The 27,394-nt window shown below is 44.7% G+C and overlaps 1 protein-coding gene across 1 annotated transcript in view; it reads left to right on the forward strand.

Annotated features, from left to right (window-relative positions):
• The window catches only part of MYCBP (MYC binding protein), a 43,010-nt gene that overhangs the window by 14,580 nt on the left and 1,036 nt on the right, over window positions 1-27,394 (forward strand). Inside the window, exons 2-4 of the mRNA XM_073615502.1 lie at window positions 2,021-2,093; window positions 10,619-10,667; window positions 26,492-26,621. Coding sequence (XP_073471603.1) covers window positions 2,021-2,093; window positions 10,619-10,667; window positions 26,492-26,621 — 252 coding nt within the window. The remainder of the gene's footprint in view (window positions 1-2,020; window positions 2,094-10,618; window positions 10,668-26,491; window positions 26,622-27,394) is intronic.

Consider the following 27,394-nt stretch of genomic DNA (forward strand, 5'->3'; position numbering starts at 1 on the left):
TAGCGGCCCTAGAAAGGGAGGGCAGGCGTCTAAATCTACTGTGGCTAGGTGGATTAGGCAGACAATAACATTGGCCTATGAGCAGACCGGTTCCCCAGTACCAGGGAACCTTAAGGCCCACTCAACAAGATCCTTGGCGGCCTCCTGGGCAGAGAGAGCTGGGGCCTCGATAGAACAGGTCTGTTGCACAGCCACTTGGGCGAAGCAGGATACCTTTTTGAAACATTAGAGTGGAACTGCTGTCGCCCCAGGATCTGACATTTGGAAGGAAGGTGCTACAAGCGGTGGTCCCGCCCTGAGGTAGGCCTTGAACTCCTTGTCCATCCTCTCAGGCTATGCCGTCCTGGAAGATGACTAGAGAAAATTGACAGTTACTTACCGATAACTGTTTTTCTAGGATATCTTCCAGGACGGCAGGCCTACTTCCCACCCATGTTTTAATATAAGTACTATGGGAAGAGTTTCTCTCTCTCACCCAGATAACCTATTACTTTGGGAGAACTGAGGTGCAGGGGGAAGGGAGGGGCCTTTTAACCTTGTATGTTGATTGTGTTTCCTGTCAGGTGGACCAGTCATCTCTCAGGTTATGCCGTCCTGGAAGATATCCTAGAAAAACAGTTATCGGTAAGTAACTGTCAATTTTTTTTTTTTTTAAATACCACCAAAAGAAAGCTCTATTTGTGCGAAGAAAACGATAAAAATTTCAGTTAGTGTAGCATTACCGCGCGATTGTCATTCAAAGTGTGACAGCGCTGAAAAATGGCCTGGGCAGGAAGGGGTGTAAGTGCCCTGTATTGAGGTGGTTAAAGGGGGCTTCCAGATTCCGATAAGCCCCCGTCCTCAGACTCCCACATCCACTGGCCAGGGTTGTGGGAAAGAGGCTCTTGTTCCCATCAACTTGGGGACAAAGTGCCTTGAGGGGGGAGCCCCCCCACCCCAAAGCACCCCCCCCATGTTGAGGGCATGTGGCCTGGTGTGGTGCGGGGGGATGGGGGGTGCTTGTTCTTCCCCACACCCCACCCCCGTTTCCCTGGCCTGCCAGGCTGCATGCTTGGATAAGGGCCTGGTATGGATTGGCGGAGTCCCCTTTATGTTTTTTCTTACATTCAGCTGCCAGCGGGGAATCCTGCTGACAGCTAATGACTCAGGACACGGCGGACAGCTTCCTAGCCTGCTCCTTTACAACATGCTATTCACTATCTGTCAAGGACACTGATAGCGTTAAGAGAAAAAAAAAAAGCCGATCACTGGCGACTGTCAGAGAGACATCAGTCCCGATCTCGGAGAGCCGCCGCCGAGTCATCTGTGCCTACCTGCCAGTGTCCTACCAATGCACAACAGTGCCGCCTATCTGTGCCTCATCACCAGTGCTGCCTATCGGTGCCACCCATCAATGCCACTTATCGGGGCCCATCAGTGCAGCCTCATCAGCGCATATCAACGAAGGAGAAAAATTACCTGTTTGCAAAATCTTATAACAAACTATAAAAAAAATTTATTTTCAAAATTTTCCGTTTTTTTTTCCCGTCTGTTTTTAAACGTTGTTTACTATCTGTCAAGTTCACTTGTTCAGGGGAGGTTGTAAAACCTCCCTTGTACATTAAGCCAAACTATTTCTTAATTGTTGGTGTAGTTTTAGTGAAAACGCACAGATAGCAGGCACAATTATTGTGTGAAATTAGAACTATCCTGAGTTTCTGCCTGCTTCTAATTTTGCTTGATCTACCCCATTGTTTTGTATGCACCTAATTAAAAAAGAAAATGTGGCAGTTTTCAATGTAGCATATAGGCACAGGTCCCTGCCAGGTCAGACTTAGCAAGTGGGACGCGCTTCAGGTTAGAAGAGTGGCACAGGCATAAAGTCTCTTTGTATGTATTAGCCACACAATTATTCTTTTGTATTATGTGTTGTGGCAGCTACATGACTTATTATATCAGGTCTGACAAAGAAAAAACAGTTTTACAATAAATCAAAGTTGCTTGCTATTGAAGTTGTTTTTTAATATATTTTTATTTTTAGGCTGGTGATTCTAAAAGGGAACAATTTAGAAGATACTTGGAGAAGGCAGGAGTACTCGACACTCTTACTAAAAGTGAGCAGTTTACAATTCTTTGTTCTGCATTAAAATAACTCTATAGATCAGTGTTAAACACAAGTTTTCTGTTAGGCCACATGTGCCTAGGTATATGAACTACATCACTTGGAAAGAAGTGGGTATAATGACTCATTATGTACAGGTACGCAAAAAGCATTTGACTTGCACTGTGTCACTTTGACATGCCCGTGTCCTGCCTTTTCTAGCTGCTTTTGAAGCTGCAGTCCATCCTTAAGTTTGCCATCCCTTTATTAGGAAAGATGGAAGTGACAAAAGTGGAAAGGGTAAGTTTGCATAGACTAGCCTTTCACTGTTTGAATTTTGTCCGGTTCCTGAAGAACCCTCTGAACAGCAGGGGCCCGTCCATAAGGGGTGCAAGGGCACTGCCCCTCTGATCCATGCGCCTGGCCCCTAATCTATATGCACGGCACCGGATGCATGGATTTCAATGGGCTCTAATTGGCTTAATAAAAGGGTGGGCTCCGCCTTGTTTGCCACTGCTCAAGCTGGGTTCACACTGGTGTGAATTGGATGTAGGTTTCCCTCGCATCCAATTCACATGACAGGAGATTGTGACCAGCTCTCCATCTCTGTGGCGGTTGCGGAGCAGATTACACAGGGGTCCTGTGCATCTTTGGCTCTGTTTTAAGGTCCGAATTCAGGCAAAAATTCAGGCCTGATTCATCCCTGAAATGGAGAACAGGGACGCACCGGACCCCTGCCGTGAGCCGCATGTGAAGACAATGTGAACCTTGCCTCAGTCGGTGGCTTAGCTGGCTGCCTCCTACCTGATATATTTCCGACTGAACAGTGACTGCATTTATTCAGATGCAGCCACTGACTGGGTATTTTAACAGCCAGTGGAGCTCACTATCAAAATATAATGGCCGTAGCAGGGAATTATCCAGCCATGCTGTATGGTGTAAATGGAGAGATTGGTGAAATTTTTTTTTTTTTACTTAAAATAAAAAGAGGTACTTGCCTGCTTTGTGCACTGGTATTGCACAGGACAGCCCTTACCTCCTTCTGGGGTCCCCTGCCAGTGCTTTCTGCTCGTCCATGTGCCCCTCACAGCAAGCCGCTTGCTGGCAGGCTCGCTTCTGAGCCGGGCTGTGTGCGTCCACAGACACACATGTTGCTGCTTGGCCCTGTTCCCTAGATTTGATTGACAGCAGCAAGAGCCAATGGCTCCCTTTGCTATCAATCTGTCCTGTGAGAGCAGGGGGAGAGAGCAGCGCTGCTGCAGTTGGGCACAGTGCTAGATCGATATGTGACTCAGGTAAGTATTTGGGGGGGAGCAAACAGCTAGTGGAAGGTTTTTATTGTAATGCTTTAACGTAAACCTTGTGACTTAAGAACCACTTTAGGCACAGTTTGTGGATAAGGAAATTCTTTTCATCTCCTCACTATACAATTACAAAAATCCATATGTAATATAGGATGTTCATGCAGAGTGAATGCATCAGATTTTCATATAAAAGGCAACATTTTGTTAAGAGCTTCAAAGATGTCTCACCGGGTCAGAAAGGAACAGAAAGCAATAAAAACATTGTTGGAAGTTACATAGTAGGTGAGGTTGAAAAAAGACACAAGTCCATCAAGTCCAACCTATGTGTGTGATTATGTGTCAGTATTTCATTACATATCCCAGTATGTTGCGGTGATTATCTAATAGTTTCTTGAAGCTATCAATGCTCCCTGCTGAGACCACCGCCTGTGGAAGGGAATTCCACATCCTTGCCGCTCTTACGGTAAAGAACCCTCTACGTAGTTTAAGGTTAAACCTCTTTTCTTCTAATTGTAATGAGTGGCCACGAGTCTTATTAAACTCTCTTCTGCAAAAAAGTTTTATCCCTATTGTGGGGTCACCAGTACAGTATTTGTAAATTGAAATCATATCCCCTCTCAAGCGTCTCTTCTCCAGAGAGAATAAGTTCAGAGCTCGCAACCTTTCCTCATAACTAAGATCCTCCAGACCCTTTATTAGCTTTGTTGCCCTTCTTTGTACTCGCTCCATTTCCAGTACATCCCTCCTGAGGACTGGTGCCCAGAACTGGACAGCATACTCCCAGGTGCGGCCGGACCAGAGTCTTGTAGAGCGGGAGAATTATCGTTTTATCTCTGGAGTTGATCCCCCTTTTAATGCATGCCAATATTCTGTTTGCTTTATTAGCAGCAGCTTGGCATTGCATGCCATTGCTGAGCCTATCATCTACTAGGACCCCCAGGTCCTTTTCCATCCTAGATTCCCCCAGAGGTTCTCCCCCCAGTGTATAGATTGCATTCATATTTTTGCCACCCAAATGCATTATTTTACATTTCTCTACATTGAACCTCATTTGCCATGTAGTCGCCCACCCCATTAATTTGTTCAGGTCTTTTTGCAAGATTTCCACATCCTACGGAGAAGTTATTGCCCTGCTTATCTTGGTATCGTCTGCAAATACAGAGATTGAACTGTTTATCCCATCCTCCAGATCGTTTATGAACAAATTAAATACGATTGGTCCCAGCACAGAACCCTGGGGAACCCCACTACCCACCCCTGACCATTCTGAGTACTCCCTATTTATCACCACCCTCTGAATACGCCCTTGTAGCCAGTTTTCAATCCATGTACTCACCCTATGGTCCATGCCAACGCACCATATTTTGTACAGTAAACGTTTATGGGGAACTGTGTCAAATGCTTTTGCAAAATCCAGATACACCACGTCTACGGGCCTTCCTTTATCTAGATGGCAACTCACCTCCTCATAGAAGGTTAATAGATTGGTTTGGCAAGAACGATTCTTCATGAATCCATGCTGATTACTGCTAATGATATAATTCTTATTACTAAAATCTTGTATATAGTCCCTTATCATCCCCTCCAAGAGTTTACATACTATTGATGTTAGGCTAACTGGTCTGTAATTCCCAGGGATGTTTTTTGGGCCCTTTTTAAATATTGGTGCTACATTGGCTTTTCTCCAATCAGCTGGTACCATTCCAGTCAATAGACTGTCTGTAAAAATTAGGAACAACGGTCTGGCAATCACCTGACTGAGTTCCCTAAGTACCCTCGGATGCAAGCCATCTGGTCCCGGTGATTTATTAAAGGGGTTGTAAAGGTATTTTTTTTATTTTTTAAAAATAACAAACATGTTATACTTACCTTCACTGTGCAGCTCGTTCTGCACAGAGTGGCCCCGAACCTGCTCTTCTGGGGTCCCTCGGCGGCTGTCTCAGCTCCTCCCCGCAATAATTAACCACCTTAATGCGAGCTCCCTCGCATGGTGGTTAGTTATTGCGGGCGCGCTCCCGTGATACAGCCGGCGGCTATAGCCGCTCGCTGTATCACTCGGCCGCGTCATTGGATGTGATTGACAGCAGCGCGAGCCAATGGCTGCGCTGCTTCCAATCCATCCACTGTAGCCAATCAGCGGCCAGGCTGAGCAGCGGAATCAAGGACGTGAATGAGCAGCCGAATTTCGAGGGGTCAGGTAAGTAAAACGGGGGGCTGGGGACGGCGGTATTGTTAGTAGTTTTTTCACCTTAATGCATAGAATGCATTAAGGTGAAAAAATGTTTACCTTTACAACCCCTTTAATGTTAAGTTTCTCAAGTCTAATTTTAATTCCGTCCTCTGTTAACCATGTAGGTGCTTCCTGTGTTGTGTCATGAGGATAAACACTGCAGTTTTGGTTACTGAAGCCCCCCGAGGAGAAGAATAAATTCAATACCTTTGCCATCTCCCCATCCTTTGTAACCAGATGTCCTTCCTCATTCTTTATGGGGCCAATATGGTCTGTCCTCCCTTTTTTACTGTTTACATACTTAAAGAATTTCTTGGGATTTTTTTTGCTCTCCTCCGCTATGTGTCTTTCATGTTCTATCTTAGCCGTCCTAATTGCACCCCTACATTTCTTATTGCATTATTTATAAAGTCTGAATGCTGAGGATGATCCCTCAACCTTGTATTTTTTGAAGGCCTTCTCCTTTGCTTTTATATGCATTTTTACATTGGAGTTAAGCCATCCAGGATTTTTGTTCGCTCTTTTAAATTTATTACCCAATGGGATACATTGGCTAATGCCCTTATTTAATATGCTCTTAAAGCAGACCCATTTCTCCTCCGTATTCTTTGTTCCTAATATTTTATCCCAATTTATGCCTTTTAGCAAGGTTTGTAGTTTAGGGAAGTTGGCTCTTTTGAAATTCAGTGTCTTTGTGTTCCCTTCATGTTTCCTATTTGTGTGATTTATACTGAAACTAATTGACCTGTGATCGCTGTTACCTAAATTGTCCCGTATTTCCACATCTGTGATCAGGTCTGTATTGTTGGTAATCAGTAGATCCAGTAATGTTTTATTTCTAGTTGGTGTGTCTACCATCTGACCCATAAAATTGTCCTGCAAGACATTAAGGAACTGGCGAGCCTTAAATGAATGCGCGGTTCCCTCCGCCCAGTCTATGTCTGGATAATTAAAATCCCCCATTATGATAACACTTCCCATCCTTGCTGCTAATCCAATTTGTGATAGGAGATCCGTCTCCACTTCCTCCCTCAGGTTAGGGGGCCTATAGCATACTCCCAGTATTTTCCCCTTAGCTTCATCCCTTTGGAGCTCTACCCATAAGGATTCCACCTCCTCCCTAGCTCCCTCAGTGATGTCATCTCTCACATTCACTTGTACATTATTCTTGATATATAGGCATAACCCTCCCCCTTTTTTACCCTCTCTATCCTTGCGGTATAGGGTATACCCTTGAATGTTTGCCAGCCAATCATGAGAGCTGTTGAACCAGGTCTCTGAAATTCCCACAAAATCCAAATCCTCCTTGTACAACAGTATCTCTAGTTCACCCATCTTGTCCGCCATGCTCCTGGCATTGGTGAACATGCCACATAGTTTAGACCGGTCGCATATTGTCCTCGTATTGGGTGTTTCAAGATTGCAACTAGGACTTGCTACTATACTCACCTTGTGTTTTTGTGCTTTGGTTAACCTACCACTAATGCCCCCAATACTACCCTCTGGAATATCTTCCGCACTGGCTATCACTGTCTCTGGACCCTCCCCCCCATCGCCTAGTTTAAAAACCCCTCTAACTTTTTGGCCATCTTCATTCCCAGCAGATCTGCACCCTCCTCATTTATGTGCAGTCCGTCCCTTCTATAGTACCGGTTACCGACTGAGAAGTCGGCCCAGTCCTTCAGGAACCCAAACCCCTCCTTACTACACCAGCTCTTCAGCCACTTGTTTACTTCCCTAATCTCCCTCTGCCTTTCTGGTGTGGCTCGATGTACCGGTAGTATTCCTGAGAACACTACCTTGGAGGTCCTTTTCGTCAATTTAGCACCTAAGTCCCTAAAATCGTTCTTTAGGACACTCCATCTGCCTCTGACTTTGTCATTGGTGCCAACGTGCACCATGACAGCCGGGTCTTCCCCAGCCCCTCCCAATAATCTGTCCACAAGATCCGTGATGTGCCGAACCCGAGCGCCCGGTAGTCAACATACTGTTTGGCGCTTCAGGTCTTGGTTACAGATTGCCCTCTCTGTCCTTCTAAGAATTGAGTCCCCTACCACCAGAATCTGTCTTTCCTTTCCCTTTGCTGCCCCCTCACTCTCTCACTGGAGGAGTTCTTCCCCTGGCAGCTAGGAGAGTCCCTCATCTCCAGCAGTGCTGGTCCCTGACTGGTTTCACCAATGTCACTCAATGGAGCGTACTTATTGGGATGCTCCAGTCCTGGATCGGCCTCTCTGGCACTTCCCCCTCTACCCCACTTGACTGTCACCCATCTACTCTTTGCTAGTGCCTGCACCTCTTTGTCTCCACCCGCCTCTGTGCTGGCCCCTGCCGGCACCTGCCGTGTACGTTCCTGGCTCACCTTTAGTATGGAGGGACTTCTCAGTGCTGACAGTTGCTTCCCCAGATTCAGAACCTGGGCTTCCAGGGAAACAATGTGCTTACATTTTGCACAGCAGTATTCGCCCTCGATCGGATGATCAAGGAACGCATACATGCGGCAAGATGTACAAAGAGTCGCCTCTCCACACCCGCCGGGCATCGTACCTATTAAATTTAGTGAGGATTTGGGGATTTTACCCTGTCCAAATTACCTAACAGCTAGCTTCCTGGCACTAATACTCAAGACAATACACAGGTACTCACAGACCTACGTGCACTCGCAATACACAAGTATACAGTACACAATACACAAGTACTAACGATCCACACACACTACTCAGACAACACTCAGATACTCACACTACACAGGTACTATGACCCCTGTTATAACTTCCTGTTTTAAACTCTGGTTTTTTTAACTCCCACTTATACCAGCTCCACTTACACAAAGTTCCACAGCCTCAGACTGAGCACGCTCAGACTGAGTCCTACAACCAGTTAAATAGGCACCTGTGAGCAATTAACCCACCCCCTTAATTGATAGACTGATGGAACCAGAGGAAAAAAAAAAAAAGCTATTTAAAAAGTGACAGCAAAAGGCAAATTAAAAACTAAAAGGAAAAGCCCCAAAAATGCAACCAAACAAACAGCAAGCAAACAGCAAGCAAGCAAACAAACAAACAAGCAAACAAGCAGCAAGCAAACAAGCAGCAAGCAAACAAGCAGCAAGCAAACAAGCAGCAAGCAAACAAGCAGCAAGCAAACAAGCAGCAAGCAAACAAGCAGCAAGCAAACAAGCAGCAAGCAAACAAGCAGCAAGCAAACAAGCAGCAAGCAAACAAGCAGCCCGCAAGCAAGAAAACAAACCGCAAGCAAACAAACAAACAAGCAAACAAACAAACAAGCAAACAAGCAAACAAGCAAACAAACAAACCGCAAGCAAGCAAACAAACAAGCAAACAAGCAAGCAAACAAGCAGCAAGCAAGCAAACAAACAAACCGCAAGCAAGCAAACAAACAAGCAAACAAACAAGCAAGCAAACAAGCAGCAAGCAAGCAAACAAGCAGCAAGCAAGCAAACAAGCAGCAAGCAAGCAAGCAGCAAGCAAGCAAGCAGCAAGCAAGCAAACAAGCAAGCAAGCAAGCAAGCAGCAAGCAAGCAGCAAGCAAGCAAACAGCAAGCAGCAAGCAAGCAAACAGCAAGCAGCAAGCAAGCAAACAAACAGCAAGACTTGTACACTCTAACTCTGGTTTTTTAACTCCCACTTATACCAGCTCCACTTACACAAAGTTCCACAGCCTCAGACTGAGCACGCTCAGACCGAGTCCTACAACCAGTTAAATAGGCACCTGTGAGCAATTAACCCACCCCCTTAATTGATAGACTGATGGAACCAGAGAAAAAAAAAAAAAAAAAAACTATTTAAAAAGTGACAGCAAAAGGCAAAGTTCTAATCCATCTTCAGCATAGTAAAGATTGAGTGCATCAATAAACAGGTTGTTAGGGAGACTGTCCAGCCTTTCATGTATTTATCCCCTAATCGGTGATCTATTGGCTTTCTTTGAAAAAGGCACCATGGATGTCATGGATAGTCTTACAGTGCTGGACTGACCTCTAGCAGAGAGGGATTGTGGAAAGACTAAAAGGCCTGGAAGCCACTCTCGCTGGAAATTTGATAGGTTATTTAACCGTTGCAAAATAACTGCCTATTCAGGTAAGGGGTGCCTGTAGATAAAACAAATTTGTGCAGCTTTGAAAGTTAAGTAATGCCCTTCCTTCAGGTGTACCTCCCGAAGTGTGGCAGAAGAACTCCCAGAGATGGCATCATCATGTCCTGCCTTGTTGTTATGATATACCTAGCAGATTTCAAACACCCTCATGCGCTCTCTCTCCCTTGCCACAGGAGCTCTGAGTTCAGCGATGCTGAGATTGGACCACACCTGTGCAGGATTTTGGGGGGTTCACTCCTGTGAGGGTGAACATAAACAGCTGGGAGTGTCCTAGCAACAAGGTAAGATTTGGGGGGGGGGGAGTGTTATCTCTGGGACTTCTTCGGACAGACCTCATGAGATACATGGATGTCCTACACCTATAACCAGGGCATTATCCAGCTTTAGTGCACAGTTTGTTTTTATCTAAAGGTGCCCCTTACCTGCATAGGCAGTTTTTGTAAACATTTACTAAATCTTTTTATGTGAACATATGCTTAGGCAAAGCAAAAGTCCAAACCATACATACCTTTCCTTTTACTTACTCATCACTCAGTTTGGCTGCCACAAGCTACAGAGTCGTAGCTTACACAGTGCTATGATCTCTTTGTGACGTGGTCCATCATTCACAAGCTCTGCAGCTTCTTTCTGACAGATCAACAGCTACAGGACAGTGAAAAAAGGAGCATATGTGTTGCTAGAGACCAGGAGATTCAAACAAACTTGCAAACTTTGTTAATGTGCACTGTATTGCCAAGCACAGGTTTGCTTTTAAAAGACAGCCCCTAATCCGATTTGTGCCTGCTAATTTTGGCTTGGAGCTGCTAATGTATGTATAAAATAAGTACCGTAATTTTTGAAGATTGTTACTGATTTAGATGAGATGTGATATTTTTTTTTTCTTTTCTTTTGCAGTATTGGTAGAGCTGTATGAAGAACCAGAGAAGCCCAACAATGCACTAGAGTATCCTTTTTATAAGTGTTTTTGTAATTTTTTTCAATTTATTCAAACCTTTTATTGATTTAAGTATTGCAAAAGCACCCTTTTCCTGACATTCTATGTAATTCAACTGTAAACTTAAAGTGGTGTTCCGGCCAAAATTATACTTTTTAAATAAAAATACCCCTATAATACACAAGCTTAATGTATTCTAGTAAAGTTAGTCTGTAAACTAAGGTCTGTTTTGTTTGTTTATAGCAGTAGTTTGTTATTTTATAAACTTACAGCAGGCCGTGGCCATCTTAAGTGTGGGCATCTGAAGCCAGACTGTATTTCTTCCTGGATCTCATCCTTGCAGATCTCGCACATGCTCACTGCAGCACAAGCAGTGTAATAGGTTTCAGGTCAGGTTTCCATAGCAACGGCAGTGTCAGAGGAAGTTGCCGTCCCTTCCCAGAAGGCATTGAAAACAGGAAATGATGCGATGAGCCACGGCTAGGGAGGAGGAAGTGAAAAATGAATACAGCAGATATACAGTAGGTTCTGAGAAAAAAAATTTTAAAATATCTAACTTGTTTACAGTGCACAGTTTAATGAGGGATGCTGAAGAGTTGTAAAAGTGGGTGGAACTCCACTTTAATGTCTTCTAGTTTATGTTCTTTCCTCTAAGTGTCTGCTTTCAAAATTTTGGATAATGCTAAGCTTGGTGAATTGGGATCAGTTGAGGAATGTGCAGTTATGGATCCTTAGCTTTTATGTACAGTGTGTGTGTATACAGTGGGGAAAATAATTATTTGATCCCCTGTAAATTTTGTAAGTTTGCCCACTTACAAAGAAATGAAGGGTCTCCTTTCTTTCTCGAACGGCACGGGACACAGAGCCTCAGTAATTACTGATAGGTTATATACTGTAGGTATTACTGGTGATTGGACACTGGCACACCCTAACCAGGAAGTTCAACCCCCTATATAATCCCTCCCCCTTGCAGGGATACCTCAGTTTTTACGCCAGTCTCTTAGGTGATGGACGTGTAAAGATGTCCTGTGCTGAGCTCCAAAGGGATTATCCTATATCCTATACTGGGGCAGGCCAGGCGAACCGGATACATTCCAAAGTGTCTTTTCTAGGCCGAATTGGATGGTACCTGGGCCTTGTGTCCGAAGAAATGAGGTTTTACCTGTAACGCTTCTCTTTTTAGGGAGCTGGACCCCGCATATTAGAAAATGATTTTTCTAGCCTAATTTCTAGCCGGGTGCTTTACAGGGCCAGAACTGTGGATCCCCCTATTCGTAGGGAGCTCCAGTCTCTGACGGTTTTTTCAAACGGAGCCCACCGTGAGAGGCGAAGATTGGGTCTCTATAACAGAACCCTGCGGCTGGATAAGGTAAGGGAGATTCCACAGAATTTTTTAATTCTAGTAGGTTTCTCCTTTAAGGTAGATGCATGCTGTGCCTATTGTGACCACCGGGGGCTGCCAAGAGCACATACCTTCTCATTCTGATGTCTGTCTCAAGTGTTGGACGCTGTACAAGCTCCTCCGACCGGCTCCAGGTAGGATGGGATGGGTGGCTCTCCCCAGGGATATCTCCCCCCAGACTAGGGGGAGGCCGCAGGTGATCTGTAAGGCAGTTAGACCCCGCATATTCACCGCCACCGCCGCCATTACACAGGCAGGCCCATCATTATCAGCCTTTATCCCTCCTCCCCCTCCCCCAGCCTCCTCCCTGTTTGGTTTAGAAGTGTCAGCTAGCGCGGGAAGCGTTCGTTTTTTAAAAAAACAGAGGGGCGCAGTTGAGGGGGGGGGGGGGCGGGGCATCAGAACAGCGTGCTCAGACGCCCACAGGACCGGCTGAAAGCTATTAAAGGCACTAATTACAGGTGCACTAAGCCTTCTGGAGGGACACAGAGCTGACGGTCGCATGTAAGGTGGGACACAGGCATTCTCCTAGGCAGCATTTACTAAAGTAACACCAGACTGAGCATTGGGTAGCAAGGCTTTTAGCCAGACTACATCGCTCAGCAGTCAGTGCTCCACCTTGTTGCTTTGCACTATGGGTAGAAGAGGTTCAGGCACCCCAAGAACCAGAGACTCTAGGGGATCTCGTTCGGGTTCTGAGGGCCCCCTGTCTGCAGCATCCTCCCCCCCCGAGGGGCCAGGGACGGATAGCCAGGGAGAGCCGTTGGGGTCAGGGGCTATACCTGCTTCTGGCACTTCAGCCCCTGTATACAATACACAGGAGGTTTTTTCCTCAGCCATTAATGGTTTAGAGGAAAGATTAATGGCCGTGATTACGTCTTCACTCGGTGGAAGAAAACGCACTAGGCCTTCCTCTGTTCCCCAAGACCCTCAGGAAGAGGAGCTCTGGGATAAAGGAGAGGAATCCCTTTCAGAGGATCGGGATGGGACGGATGATTCCTCTTCGGAGGAATCAGGTGGAGAGGGACCCTCTGCGACTTCCCAAGAGGAGAAAGTCTTAGTGCAGATCCTTACTGGATTGGTCCGCTCCACATTTAAGTTGCCCATATCTGAATCAGTTAAAGAACCCTCTTCTTCTTTAGGGTCACTGAAACCCCCTCAAACAGCACAGGCTTTTCCTGTTCATAATTTACTTGAAAAGCTCCTTCATGCTGAGTGGGATCACCCAGATGAAAACTTTTTCGTCGGAAAAAAACGTTTAACACTTTATCCTATGGAAGAAAAGTTTACGAAAATGTGGGGAGTACAGGCCATTGATGCCGCCATTTCCTCCGTAAATAATAGTCTGACTTGTCCTGTAGACAATGCTCAGATGCTGTAGATAAAAAGATGGAATCCCTATTGAAGGATGTTTTCTCCTTAGCAGGCTCAGTGGCTCAACCTGCAGTAGCAGCGATTGGAGTCTGTCAATACCTAAGAGACCATGTTAAGCAGGTCATCAAGGTTTTACCTGAACAGCAGGCCCAGGGCTTGGCTAACCTTCCAGCGGCCTTATGCTTTGTTGTTGACGCCATCAGAGACTCTATCGTGCAAACCTCCCGTCTTTCACTGGGGTTGGTGCATATACGTAGAATCCTATGGTTAAAAAATTGGTCAGCCGAAGCACCATGTAAGAAGCTCCTGGCTGGGTTTCCATTTCGTGGTGAAAGGTTGTTTGGAGAAGACTTGGATAACTATATCAAGAGAATCTATTCTGGGAAAAGCACTCTCTTACCTGTTAAGAAGAAGAGTAAGCGTCCCTCTTTCAAACGGCCTCTTTCCCCAGCGCCGGGGGCTTCAGCCTCCAGGCAGTCTCGACGGCCTCCTCCATCTGGGTCCAGAGACAAGAGTCAACCCCAGGGACAAAAGAAGTCCTGGGGGAAGAAGCCTACTAGGCAAAACACTAAGACCTCTGCATGAGGGGGCGCCCCCGCTCACTCGAGTGGGGGGAAGACTGCGACAGTTCTCAGGGCTCTGGCAGGAGGATTTCCAGGACAAATGGGTAATCTCCACGGTAACCTTAGGGTACAAGCTGGAGTTTCAGGAATTTCCTTCTCCTCGTTTCCTCAGGTCAAGTGTCCCCAGGGATCCAGAGAAAAAGCAGTCGCTCCTTCTAGCGTTAGAGTGACTTTTGTCGCAGGAGGTCATTGTGGTAGTTCCAGCGAAGGACCAAGGATTGGGCTTCTATTCCAACCTTTTTACGGTCCAAAAACCAAATGGGGATGTCAGACCCATTCTGGATTTAAGGGATCTGAACCGATTCCTAAGGATTCAATCCTTCCGCATGGAATCAATTCGGACAGTAGTTTCCACCCTGCAGGGAGGAGAATTTCTGGCATCGATGGACATCAGAGATGTATATCTGCATGTGCCTATTTTTCCCGCTCATCAGAAGTTTCTGCGCTTTGAGATAGGAGGGCTCCATTTCCAGTTTGTGGCTCTGCCTTTTGGGATAGCCACTGCACCTCGAGTGTTCACAAAGGTCTTGGCTCCTCCTCTGGCCAGATTAAGGGCTCAGGGTATAGCTGTCATAGCATACCTAGACGACCTGCTCTTGATAGACCGGTCGGTAGCCTCCTTGAACGGAAACTTGAGGACCACAGTCAGGTATCTGGAACACCTGGTTTGGATCCTCAACCTAGAAAAATCTTTCCTAAAACCAGTATGAAGACTGGAGTATTTAGGTCTGATGATAGATACAGGAGAAAATATTTCTACCTCAGGCAAAGATCACTGCTTTAAGAGAGCTGATTCTGGCAGTCAGGACCAAGAAGGGTCCTTCTGTCCACCTTTGTATGAGGCTACTAGGGAAGATGGTGTCTTCATTCGAAGCAGTTCCCTATGCTCAGTTTCATTCAAGAATGCTGCAACACAGTATTCTGTCGGCCTGGAACAAGAAGGTTTAGGCATTAGACTTTCCGATGCACCTGTCTCATGCGGTGTGTCACAGCCTCAATTGGTGGCTAATACCCGAACACCTGCAGAAGGGGAAATCCTTTCTACGGGTTACCTGGACGGTGATAACAGATGCCAGTCTGTCGGGTTGGGGAGCAGTTCTGGAACAGTCTGCAGTCCAAGGGGCATGGTCCAAGACCGAGAGGACCTTACCCATCAACATTCTGGAGATCCGTGCGGTATACCTAGCCCTAAAGGCCTGGACTATCAGGCTACTGGGTTGCCCGGTCAGGATCCAGTCCGACAATGCCGCAGCAGTGGCTTATGTCAATCATCAGGGAGGCACCCGGAGCCGAGCTGCTCAGAGAGGTGAACCAGATCTTAGTCTGGGCAGTGAAGTATGTGCCGTGCATATCGGCAGTTTTTATTCCGGGAATAGAGAACTGGCAGGCGGACTATTTAAGTCGCCAGCAGTTACTCCCAGGGGAATGGTCTCTGCATCCCGATTATCTTTTGGGCCATATGCCAAAGATGGGGGGGTTCCAGATGTAGATCTCTTTGCATCCCGCTTCAACAAAAAGATAGACAGATTTGTGGCAAGGACAAAAGATCCTCTTGCACACGGGACAGATGCGTTGGTGATTCCGTGGCATCAGTTCTTACTAATTTATGCATTCCCGCCTATTCTGCTATTGCCACGACTCCTTCGCAGGATCAGGCAGGAAAGGAAGTCAGTACTTCTGGTGGCCCCCGCTTGGCCCAGAAGGACGTGGTATGCGGAAATAGTAAGGATGCCGGTGGGTTCCCCGTGGACACTACCGGTACGCCCAGACCTGTTATCTCAGGGTCCAGTGTTCCATCCTGCTTTACAAATGCTAAATTTGACGGTTTGGCTATTGAGACCCACGTTCTGAAGAGTCGTGGGCTTTCAGGTCCTGTGATATCTACCTTGATCAATGCAAGGAAGCCAGCTTCCAGATTGATTTATCATAGAGTCTGGAAAGCTTATATATCCTAGTGTGAATCCAGGGGTTGGCATCCCAGAAAATATGTGATTGGTAGAATTCTTGATTTTCTACAATTGGGATTAGAGATGAAGCTGGCCTTGAGTACCATCAAGAGACAGGTCTCGCCCTTATCAGTATTATTTCAACGGCCACTTGCTTCGCGTTCTTTGGTCCGAAACTTTATGCAGGGGGTGACGCATCTTAATCCTCCGGTTAAGGTGCCCCTAAACCCCTGGGACTTGAACTTGGTTCTGTCTGTGTTACAGAAACAGCCTTTTGAACCAATACGTCAGATTCCTTTGGTCTTGCTGACAAGGAAGTTAATTTTTCTGGTAGCCATCTCTTCTGCTAGAAGAGTATCAGAATTAGCAGCTCTTTCCTGTAAAGAGCCTTATTTGATTGTTCACAGGGATAGAGTGGTACTGCGCCCTCATCCTAGTTTTTTACCGAAGGTGGTTTCAGATTTTCATCTAAACTAAGACATTGTTCTACCTTCTACCTTCCCAGATCCCTGTTCTCCAGAAGAAAGGTCACTACATTCGTTGGATGTAGTAAGAGCAGTTAAGGCCTATCTGGAAGCGACTGCTCAGATTCGCAAGGCTGATGTTTTGTTTGTGCTGCCAGAAGGTCCCAGTAGAGGACAAGCAGCATCAAAAGCTACCATTTCTAAGTGGATTCGACAATTGATCGTTCAAGCTTACGGTTTGAAACAGAGGATTCCTACGTTTCAGATCAGGGCACATTCCACAAGGGCTATTGGTGCTTCTTGGGCAGTGCATCACCGGGCCTCTATGGCTCAAATCTGGAAGGCCGCAACCTGGTCTTCAGTCCATACATTTACCAGATTCTATCAGGTGGATGTGAGAAGGCATGAGGATATCGCCTTTGGGCGTAGTGTGCTGCAGGCAGCGGTACAGGGTCCTCAGGTCTGATTGCACCCTACTTGGTTGTGGTTCCCCCCCCCCCCCCCCTCAGGTAGCATTGCTCTGGGACATCCCATCAGTAATTACTGAGGCTCTGTGTCCCGTGATGTTCGAGAAAGAAAATAGGATTTTTTTTAAAACGGCTTACCTGTAAAATCCTTTTCTTTCGATGGACATCACGGGACATAGAGGTCCCGCCCCTCTTCTAATACACTATATTGCTTGGCTACAAAACTGAGGTATCCCTGCAAGGGGGAGGGATTATATAGGGGATTAAACTTCCTGGTTAGGGTGTGCCAGTGTCCAATCACCAGTGATACCTATATAACCCATCAGTAATTACTGAGGCTCTGTGTCCTGTGATGTCCATCGAAAGAAAAGGATTTTACAGGTAAGCTGTTTTAAAAAATCCTATTTTTTATCATAGATGTTTTTTAAATGATAAGGACAGAATATCAACCAAACAAACCAGAACAAAACACAATACAAATGTAATAAATTGAGTTGCAGTTCAGTGAGTAAAATAATTATTTGATCAGCGAGCAAAACATGACTTAGTACTTGGTGGAGAAACCCTTGCTGGCAAGCACAGAGGTAAAATGTTTCTTGTAGTTGGTTACCAGGTTTGCACACATCTCAGGAGTGATTTTTGTCCACTGTTCTTTAAAGATCTTCTCTATCATTTTAAAGTGGTTGTTAAGCCACTATCTCATCTTTATATCATCCCGCCTGTCAGATAAAAAGCTGCATCCTAGTGCCTGCGCTTTTTTTTTTTTTTTTTTTTTTTTTTATATATAAAGTGAATACAGGTAGAAATTGTGTTATGTGGTTTTATTTTATTTATTTATTTTTTTGAAAATTATTTTTTTCGTTTTTGTACCGTACGTATTAAAACAAGCCACACAGTGTGGGCAACAACCAGGCACAAAATTACCGGTACACTACAAAACAATACAACATAAGTTATCACATATACTTGTGATACATCCCCCCCCCCCCCCAACTTTGCCCAGACAGGTACACAAACGTTCCTACCATCAGCCGGAGGCGGCCTACCATAACGCAAGGATACAGTTCCGCGACTCCCCATGTGTTCTATCAGATACCCTCCGTGGGATGGCTACGCTCTCCACCCCCCGCCCCCATATTGACATGGTCTAATTAAGGAGAGTTGCCCATCCCCAAATGTGCAGTGTGCAAATTCTCCAACCACTCTCTAATCTTCTAGCCCTCAAAACACTCACCTTTCCGTGTTACCATATCCACAAAGGATTGTGTGGTTAATCAGATACAGTGTCCATAGAAGCAAACCTTCTCAAACTTGTTCAGAGCCCCTCTGTATGTAGCTTTGTAAAAGGGTACTGCCCTGTTGACCAATGTTTTCCAAGACTCTAGGGTCGGTGGCACAGAGCTCTTCCATGAAAGGATAATGTGTGGTGTGTGTTTTAAAAAAAAAAAAAAAAAAAAAAACACGCACCACACGATTTCTACCTGTATTCAGTTTTGTTTTTTTTTTTTTTTTTTTTTTTTTTTGCAGAGAGATTTTGTGGACAGGTGTCGTTTATACACATACCGAGTTGTCGTTGGGAGCACCTTCTTAAATTGACAGGACTAATCTTTGCACCACATGAGCACATACTGTAGCCAGTCTGTGGGAGCCAGAGTTAGTGGTTGGTAGAGGATCAAATACTTATTTTAATAACTGAACTGCAACTCGATTTATAACATTTGTATCATGTTTTTTTTTTTCTGAATTTTTGGTTGATTTTCTGTCTCTATCATTTTAACATACACCTATGATAAAAATTATAGACCTTTCATTTGTTTTTAAGTGGGCAAATTTACAAAATCTGCAGGGGATCACATTTTCCCCATTGTATGTTTGTGTGTGTAAATATTGCAAAGGTGATAGGCTCAACAGTAAACTGTGAATGTGACAGACATCTAGGAACAGTCCAGGAAGGTTTGACCTGCACTTTTATTCAGCAATAATAATTTATTCATTGTCAAAGCAGGAGGGCTTTGTACACAGTCTGTAGCATACAACAAACAAAACAATAGCTAATCCGAGCCATTAACTAAACTCGTGGCAGTTCCCAAATATCAGGGTGCCTCTTAATGTGTTCCCCAAAGCATCTATACCTTTTCTTATCGTACATCATGGAACACGGAGCCATAGTAGTTACTATATGGGTTATAGGCCACCTTCAGGTGATGGACACTGGCTCGCCCTAAATTAAAAAGTGCACTCCCTATATAACTGGGAGTATCTCAGTTTTGATGCTCTGACGCACATTGGGGAATAAACGCATTGGGAAATCCAGAGCTTGGACCTTCTTGTTCCAAGTTGACAGGATACTGTTTTTCAGCAGTCTTGAATGAAACTGTGCATAAGGGACTGCCTCGAAAGAAGCCACATCTTTCCCAACAATTTCATGCAAAGTCGAATAGAGGGATTCTTCTTTGTTTTGATCAACTGAATCAGCTCCCTTATGGAACTGATCCTTTCCCTGGGGAAAAAAAAAAACACCCTCTTCTGAACTGTATCTATGATCAGCCCCAAGAACTGCAATCTCCTTGATGGTTTTAAGGAGGATTACTCTAGGTTGAGAGACCAACCTAGGTATTCCAGGTAGCTGACTGTGGTGACCAAAGTTTAGACTAAGCGGGGGCTACCGATTTGATCTATCAGAGGAGGCGGTTCTGTGTAAGTTCACCTTACAGATTTTTCTGTAAAGGTGAACTTGTCCTTTTAAACATTGTATGATAAAAAAAAGCCTTCTGTGTGCAGCAGCCCCCCTAACACTTACCTAAGGACCCTCTCTGTCCAGAGATGTCCACGAGTGTCTCAGCCATCCGAGATTCTCCTGCCTGATTGACTGAGACACAGCAGCGGAGCCATTGGCTCCTGCTGCTGTCAGTTAAAGTCATCTAGGCAATCGGAGGAGAGGTGGCAGGGCTGGGTCGGGGCTCTGTATCTGAATGGACACAGGGAGCTGTGACTCGGCTCGGGTGTCCCCATAGCAAGCTGCTTGCTGTGGGGACACTGAACAGGAGGGGCCAGAAGCACAGAAGAGGGGCCCGAGAAGAGGAGGATCCGAGCTGTTCTGTGCAAATCCACTGCAACAGAGAAGGTAAGTATAATGGGTTTGTTTGTTTTTTTTATAGGGAAAAAAAAAACAAGACTTTACAATCACTTTAAAGGCCTATGCACAGCTGAGACTGAAAATGAGATCTGTCTACCAGGTAAGATGCAAGCCTAGGAATGAATGCTTTATCCCATCTGAAGCTCCTTAAATTCTCTGGGCTTCAGGAACCAAAATAGGACTTAAGATTCTGAGTAAACAAAAACTGTTTTCACCAATAGACGCATATCCTGAAGTCCCTCACTATTTGTAGATGAGAAACCTACTTTAGGTGACACATACTACCCACAATCCTGCCAGCTGGTATATATGTTTTAATCTGATGTAGTTCTACTTCTAACCATGAGGGGTTTATAAAGGAAAACTGGTGTATTTGTAGCTTCTGAGAGAGAATTGTCTCACTGATCAGCATTTTGATCTTTTCTCTCATGGTAGTGTGTGGAAGGCTACAGAGGGATCCTTGGTAATATAATTATAAAGTTATTTTAGAGAAAAGGGCACTAGACAGAAATATGCCAAAGAAGCACTTATGTTCTAAACGCAGCCCATTGTTTTCAGTGTGACTGTACACAGAGGTGCATAAACATGCACTGTGTATTGTTCAGTAAAAAAAAAAAAAAAAACAGTGATCTGAGTTGCCAGTCGTTTTTTTTCTTTTTTTTTTGTGCGTGTACTTGCAAATACTCACAAATACGTGTAAATGCCATGGTTCTTGCTTGTGTGTGCATACTCATAAGTTATATATTCATACATCAGTACAGTGTGCAAGAGGCCTAAGACATGACTTTAATGCAAAAACCCGTTTGGTCAAAATTTGGTACATTAACTTAGCATTGGGTCAAAGAGAGAACGTCTTATCTTACAGAAGCATGCTTTGCCACTAAAAAGTACAGTATTGCTTCACAAAAGTAAATCAGATCTCCACTGAACCCCAAGCTATGATTGTAAAGCCTTTTCAGCTTAGATGAGACTTCAATGACATTATTTTAAAGGAAACCTCTATTGAGACAATATGGAGGTTGCCATTACTAACTATGAAGTAGAAGTCTGGGCTAGAACTAACTAAACTTAAAACTGCTCCCACTCCCTCTTCTAATACCTATACTAACTACCCTGTAGAAGGAAGATGCATTTACTTGCCTATTCTCAGGGGATTCCAGTCTGATTACGTGATCAGCTCTTCACTCCCAACTAGCTTCGGCTTCAATGTATGGGAGGGGAGGGACAGCCAACAAATGCTTAATAATAAGCCTATGGGTGACATCACCGCCCAGGCATTGCATCCGTCGTTGGCGCTCTCTCCCCTGAAGCTGGCTGCTGGGGAAATCCCGTGAGTGGACTTGAGCACTCTGAGATAGGTAAGTATTTGCATCTTTCTTTTAAAGGGTAGTTGGTATAGAACAGGGGTCAGCAACTAGTAGATTGCCAACAGGTGACTGGTAGATCATGGTCTGGGCTTGCTGAACCACCATTCATGAGCATCAAATGGAGTGCAATACAGAGGGACTACTTGTAAAGTTGGAGCTGTAGTAGGGACCAAGAGCCTCATAAGCTGATGTCGCGTCTGTATTGCTGGCTCCTGTCCCATGTGGAGTGATACAAACTGCACTCCACTTCTTATCCTGGCTAGTGTTCTCCAGAGTGGTGCCAGCAGCAGGAAAGAGATCTTCAGGTCAGTGTGAAGCAATACACTAGGAATATTAGTATAAGGCTGCTTTAACACTGATGTGCTTCGGTTTACCCACACTGCAGGTGCAGTGCAGTGTACCTGTAGCTTGCCTGCGGGTTTGCTGAGCTTAGCCATACACTTCAATTATATCCTGTGGGTTTGGTCCAGAATCCAGGAGTTTTGGTGCGCTTTCAGAAAGTCAGCCACACCTGCAGGATTTAATAGAAGTCTATGGCAAAGTGCAGCTAACCCAGGAAAGCTGCAGATGCACTGCGCTGCATGGTGCAGGTAAACTGCAACACATCAGTGTGAAAGCAGCCTTACAGGGGCTCAGAACAGTAAGGTTTCATTTACATTTGCAGTTTGTGGAGTGTTAAAAACCCATAGCTAAGACCTGTTTTTATCTACCTCCATTAGCGGCAGTGGCCAGAGGTGTACACATGCTGCGGTAGGAGATATACGCCCTGTCATGGTTGGTGGGTGTAGTACCTGCCAAGCATGACCCATTCAAGTGAATGGAGGCCACTCTGCTCCCCTGAAAAGCGATCCAAGTGTGTTTGACATGTGGTGAGGAGGTGATATGTTGCCTCCTCACCACCTTTATTTAAACAAATGATTGCCATGCAATGCACGCGATTGCCAGACTGTAGTACGGCAGTTAGAGCTTTTAAATTGGGTGTAAGGAGGCAACACTGTGCCTGGTGATATTTAACTTCTCCCATGTTGTTCAGGTAGATCTCCAGATCTTTAAGGTTTCCTATCCCTGATATAGAAGATAGAATGTGGGTGGGAACAGTTTTTTAAGCATAGTTGGCTCTAGATCAGACTTTTACTTTAACCGGTCCATTGTACAATGACGGCTGGGTGGGACTACTCTTGTTCTGGGAGGACATCATATGATGTCCTCCTATTCTTGCTGCGCATGTGCGCCTGATCGAGGGTGAGCTGTGTCTCTCGGCCACAAATCTTCACCAATCAGGGTAAAGAGCCAATGAGGTTGGCTCTTTACCATGTGATCAGCTTTGTCCAATCACAGCTGATCCTATGTAAACAAATGTCGGTTATCAGTGCTGCCCCATCATTGCAGCTTATTAGTGCCCAAAAGTGCAGCCTCAGTGCCCATCAGTGAAGAAAAATAGCTTATTTTGCCAAATTGTATAACAGAAACTAAGTAAAAGAGGGTTATGTGTGGGGTTGTTGTGTGTGTGTGTGTGTGTGTGTGTGTGTGTGTGTGTGTGTGTTTTTTTTTTTTTTTTTTTTTTTTTTTTTTTTTTTTCTAAATTTTCGGTCTTTTTTTTTTTTTTTTTTTTTTTTCATCTGTTTAGAAAGGATAAAAATCCCAGTGGTGATTAAATGCCACCAAAAGAAATCTGTCTAAAAAAAAATTGTAAAAATGTCACATGGGTACAGTGTTGCATGACCACAAAATTCTCATTCAAAATGTGACAGCACTGAAAGCTGAAAATCGGCTTGGGCAGGAAGGGGGTGAAGGTGTCTGGTATTGAGGTGGTTAAAGAAGAATTTCATGCATGGTAATTTTTTTTTTTCTAGCTTGGACTTATTTATATACCATACCATACCTGGCCGATGCCCCAGAAAGCTGGAAATCACTGAAGTAGCCATCGCTACTTCAATGATCTCTGCCTGCTTTCAGGTCTCCTGCTAAGCGGCTGGCCTGATGCAATGTGAATACAGGAGGTCGGCCGCTCAGCACAGGCCCCATTTAGAAAATGCTTTGCATTTGCTGAATGAATGTATAGCATTTTTTAATTGGACGAGGCGGAGAGTGTGAAAAGTAGTGTCTACTTCAGTGATTTTCAGCTTCCCTAAGTAGATTTTTGTGTGCAAAATTCTAGATTGAATCTGAGATATGGCATTCCTGATGTACAGCTCTTTAAATACCCTAATATCTTTCCCTCAAAATACTATCCAGGACAATAAAATGTTCTATATTTTAATAAATTAAAAAAAAAAATCCTGCTGTGCAAAATATAGTAGATTGTGAACATAAGATATATGGCTATATGGAGCGCTGTACATTTTGAGGTGTTATTTTAGGGGTTTAGGAGTGTGTGGTTGTGATTCACATGTTTGTGCTAGAGGGGTGGGATATTTATTCCCATCATACCAAAGATTTTCTTTGATTTCATGTGGTATACCATCACTTCCAGTCTGTGGGACTGCCTTTTAGGCTCTCCTCCTGCCCAGACATTGATGTCATCCAATCAGCAGGGCCAGGGGCTAGGAGAAACTACAGATCGGAATCGAGAGCTCCTCCCGCCCCCTGCCCTGCTGATAGGATGACATCGTCAGGCAGGGGAGCCGGTGTTCTGCCCGAGAAAGTTCCGCTCGGCGGATAAGGACCCCCTCTACTGCGCAGGCGCTGCCCCTGCGCAGTAGGATCCGGCAGAAATAGCCGAAGGTGAATAGCTGAAAATCAGCTGTACACGGCGCCTGTAAGAGGGCCCATTGCGGGCTCGCTTCGCTCGCCACGCTTCGGGCACGGCCTCGCTTCGCTCGGCTCTTTTTAAATCCCCCTCTAGGTCCACTTGGATGGTGGGGAAGGAACCTGGACCTAGATCACAGGCGCCGTGTACAGCTGATTGAAGAGTTTGAGCTTCGGCTATCTCTGGCGGCTGACAGTAGTTCGTACTGCGCAGGCGCTGCGCCTGCGCAGTACAGGGGGGGTCCTTATCCGCCGAGGGAACTTTCTCGGCAAGGCACCGGGACAGGACACACGGACTGAACACAGCCTCTGCCCTGGCACAGGTACATAAGCAGGGGAGGCAGAGATTAGAATGGGGAGAGAGGAAAAGGGGGGGGGGGGGCAAACTGCAGGGGCACTGTGATAGAAGAGGCTGTAATTGCTAGGGACATGGTAATATAAAGGGGACTGCTCTGTAAAAAATCATTACAGTGTGTGCCCCTTTACAGTGCAGTACCCTTTACATCACAGCCCTTTTTTACATTACAGTGCCCCCTTTACAGAGCAGTCCCCCTTACATTAATGTAAAGGGGGGCTATGATATGAAGGGGAACTGAGGACACTGATCTAAAGAGGGAACTGTGCTGTAAAGGGGATTTGTGGTGTAAAAGGGAGCTGAGGACAGACTCCGTGAATATCCCATCCCCCAACTCAACCACCCCCAACCCCTGGGAAAAGTGGCTGCCATTAAACTGGTTGCTGGTGCCTTGGGGACCGCTGGTCTGGAGTACCTGGGTCTTGTCTTAAACATTGCCCAACCCAGAATTTTCCTCCCTCAGGAGAAGATTGTCTGTCTCACTAAGGTCCAGCTCTTGGACCCTCAGGTCAGAATGCTGATGAGGAGTTTCCACTCCTGCAGTGACTATGTTCCCTTGGCAGTCAGAGAGTTCTCTTCTGTTTCACAGTTCTTGGCATTATGGTGGCCTCCTTCAAGGCAGGTGCCATACCCAGTTTCACTCTGGATCCCTTTAACATCTAGTCATGGAAAAAGCAAATGCAATCACTAGATTGTCCAGTGTTTCTGTCCAGCAAAACAAAGATCTTCCTGGCATAGTGTATCTCCAGTCCTGTCCTGGCATTAGGAAAGTCATGCCTTTACATTTACAACTCCCTTACTGTCCAGGGGACATGGTCCCAGAAGGAGTCAAAACTCCTCATTAACATTCTGGAACTGAGAGCCATCAGATTGTCCCTTAAACATTGGACCTCCATTCTACAGGGTCACCCAGTACCATCGGACAATGCTACAGAGTATTCCCTGAAGGCATAGGGCCTAAACGTGGTTTGTAGTATTTACTGTACTTATGGTGTTTACTAATAGGGTGGCTTTTTGGAAAATTACTGTAAAGTGAATTGTGGCTTTACAGATTTGTTTGTATAGTGTTTAATGCTAGACTTGGATCTGTTTTTAAAAAAAAAAAAAAAAAAAATATGACACATGTGGAAAGCCCAGTGATCTAGCGGTTAGCACTTTAGCCTTTCAGCAGGATACTCGCCCACAGAGAGACATGCTGGTAGGTTAATGGGCTTCTGTCTAACTTGGCACTAGTATAAATATGTTGTATGCCTGTGAAGCAGGGATCTTAGATTGTTAACTCCTTGAAGAAAGGGACTGATCTGAATACACAATATGTAGAGTGTTCTGTAAATTGTTGGTATAAATACTAATAATAAAAATTTATAATGTGACGATAAGGTATAACTAGCTTTCAGAAAAAGACAACTATTAATAGCAATGGTCCCAGAAAATAGTGATCTTTATAAAAAAAGTAGTTAACTTTGCTAATACAAGATCAGGCAGTCCTCATATTTTAATATAGCCAATATTTGCTCAGCAAGGACATAAAAAATTTTTTTATATAGCATAGGATGTAAATTCTGCATCATATTCTTCCATGTCATTATCACATTTTGTTCCCTATGTACTGTAGATGAAAGGAATAAAATAAAGGTTTTTATAAAATAGTGCAAAAGTGCAGAACTCCAAGATGAATAGATGATAAATGGGTTTGAGAGCTGCCTGAGGAACAAGCCCTTGCCTACCTGTATGTTGGCATGGTGGTGACCCGTTTGTCTGAGAGATTACAAGCACTTTTTTCTTCCAGGCTCTACAGCAAACCACTCTCTGCTCTGCACCCTTCAAGCTTACCTCTCTTCCATGCATTTTATCCTAGACATCTCTAATCTCTTATAAAAGACACTGATGACTGAGAAATGTTACTGTCACAAGACTAGCGACTGTTGTCCTTCCTGATCTGTACAATCAGCTTTTTAAAACAGCACTTAGGTGCTGCAGGCCCAGAAACACCAGATGTGGAAGCTTTGCGTTTGGAGGTCGCAGAACTGAAACAAAAGTATGAAGCTGTTCTAGAGGAAAATAAAGAACTGAAAGCAAAGGTTTGTGTTTACTTTTTGGAGTAGTTCATTTTTCTTTTACCCTATGGCTGTTTTCTACTTTTTCTGTCTACTCTTCATAAACTGTGTACGATGCTTTTATTTATTTTTTGTCCTTTGTTTAATTTTATATTTGTGCACAATAAGACTTTGGACGCATTCTGCTTCATTATGTTGCTTTTGGCAAATTGGGGCTTTTTGGACAATATGTAGCCTTCTTGCTCCTTTGTCATGGCCTTCTGCCGGTTTAACCCTTTCATGACTAAGCCTATTTTTGAAATTTGGTGTTTACAAGTTAAAATCTGTATTTTTTGCTAGAAAATTACTTACAGTTCCCAAACATTATATATATTTTTTTAGCAGAGAATCTAGAGAATAAAATGGCGATTGTTGCAATATTTTTTATCACACGGTATTTGTGCAGCGGTGTTTTAAACGCAAATTTTTGGAAAAGTGACACTTTCATGAATTTTAAAAAATCCAAACAGTAAAGTTACCCCAATTTTTTTGTATAATGTGAAAGATGATGTTACGCCGAGTAAATAGATACCAAACATGTCACCCTTTATAATTGCATGCACTCGTGGAATGGCGACAAACTACGGTACCTACGAATTTCCATAGGCGACGCTTTAAAATTTTTTTACGGTTACCAGGTTTGAGCTACAGAGGAGGTCTAGGGCTAGAATTATTGCTCTCGCTCTGACGATCGCGGCGACCCCCCATCCCTCCTTTACACTTCAAAGTATTCAGATCGCCGAAAACGGCGATTCTGA

This window comes from Aquarana catesbeiana, linkage group LG02 (assembly GCF_042186555.1).
Source record: "Aquarana catesbeiana isolate 2022-GZ linkage group LG02, ASM4218655v1, whole genome shotgun sequence".
NCBI classification, from domain to species: domain Eukaryota; kingdom Metazoa; phylum Chordata; class Amphibia; order Anura; family Ranidae; genus Aquarana; species Aquarana catesbeiana.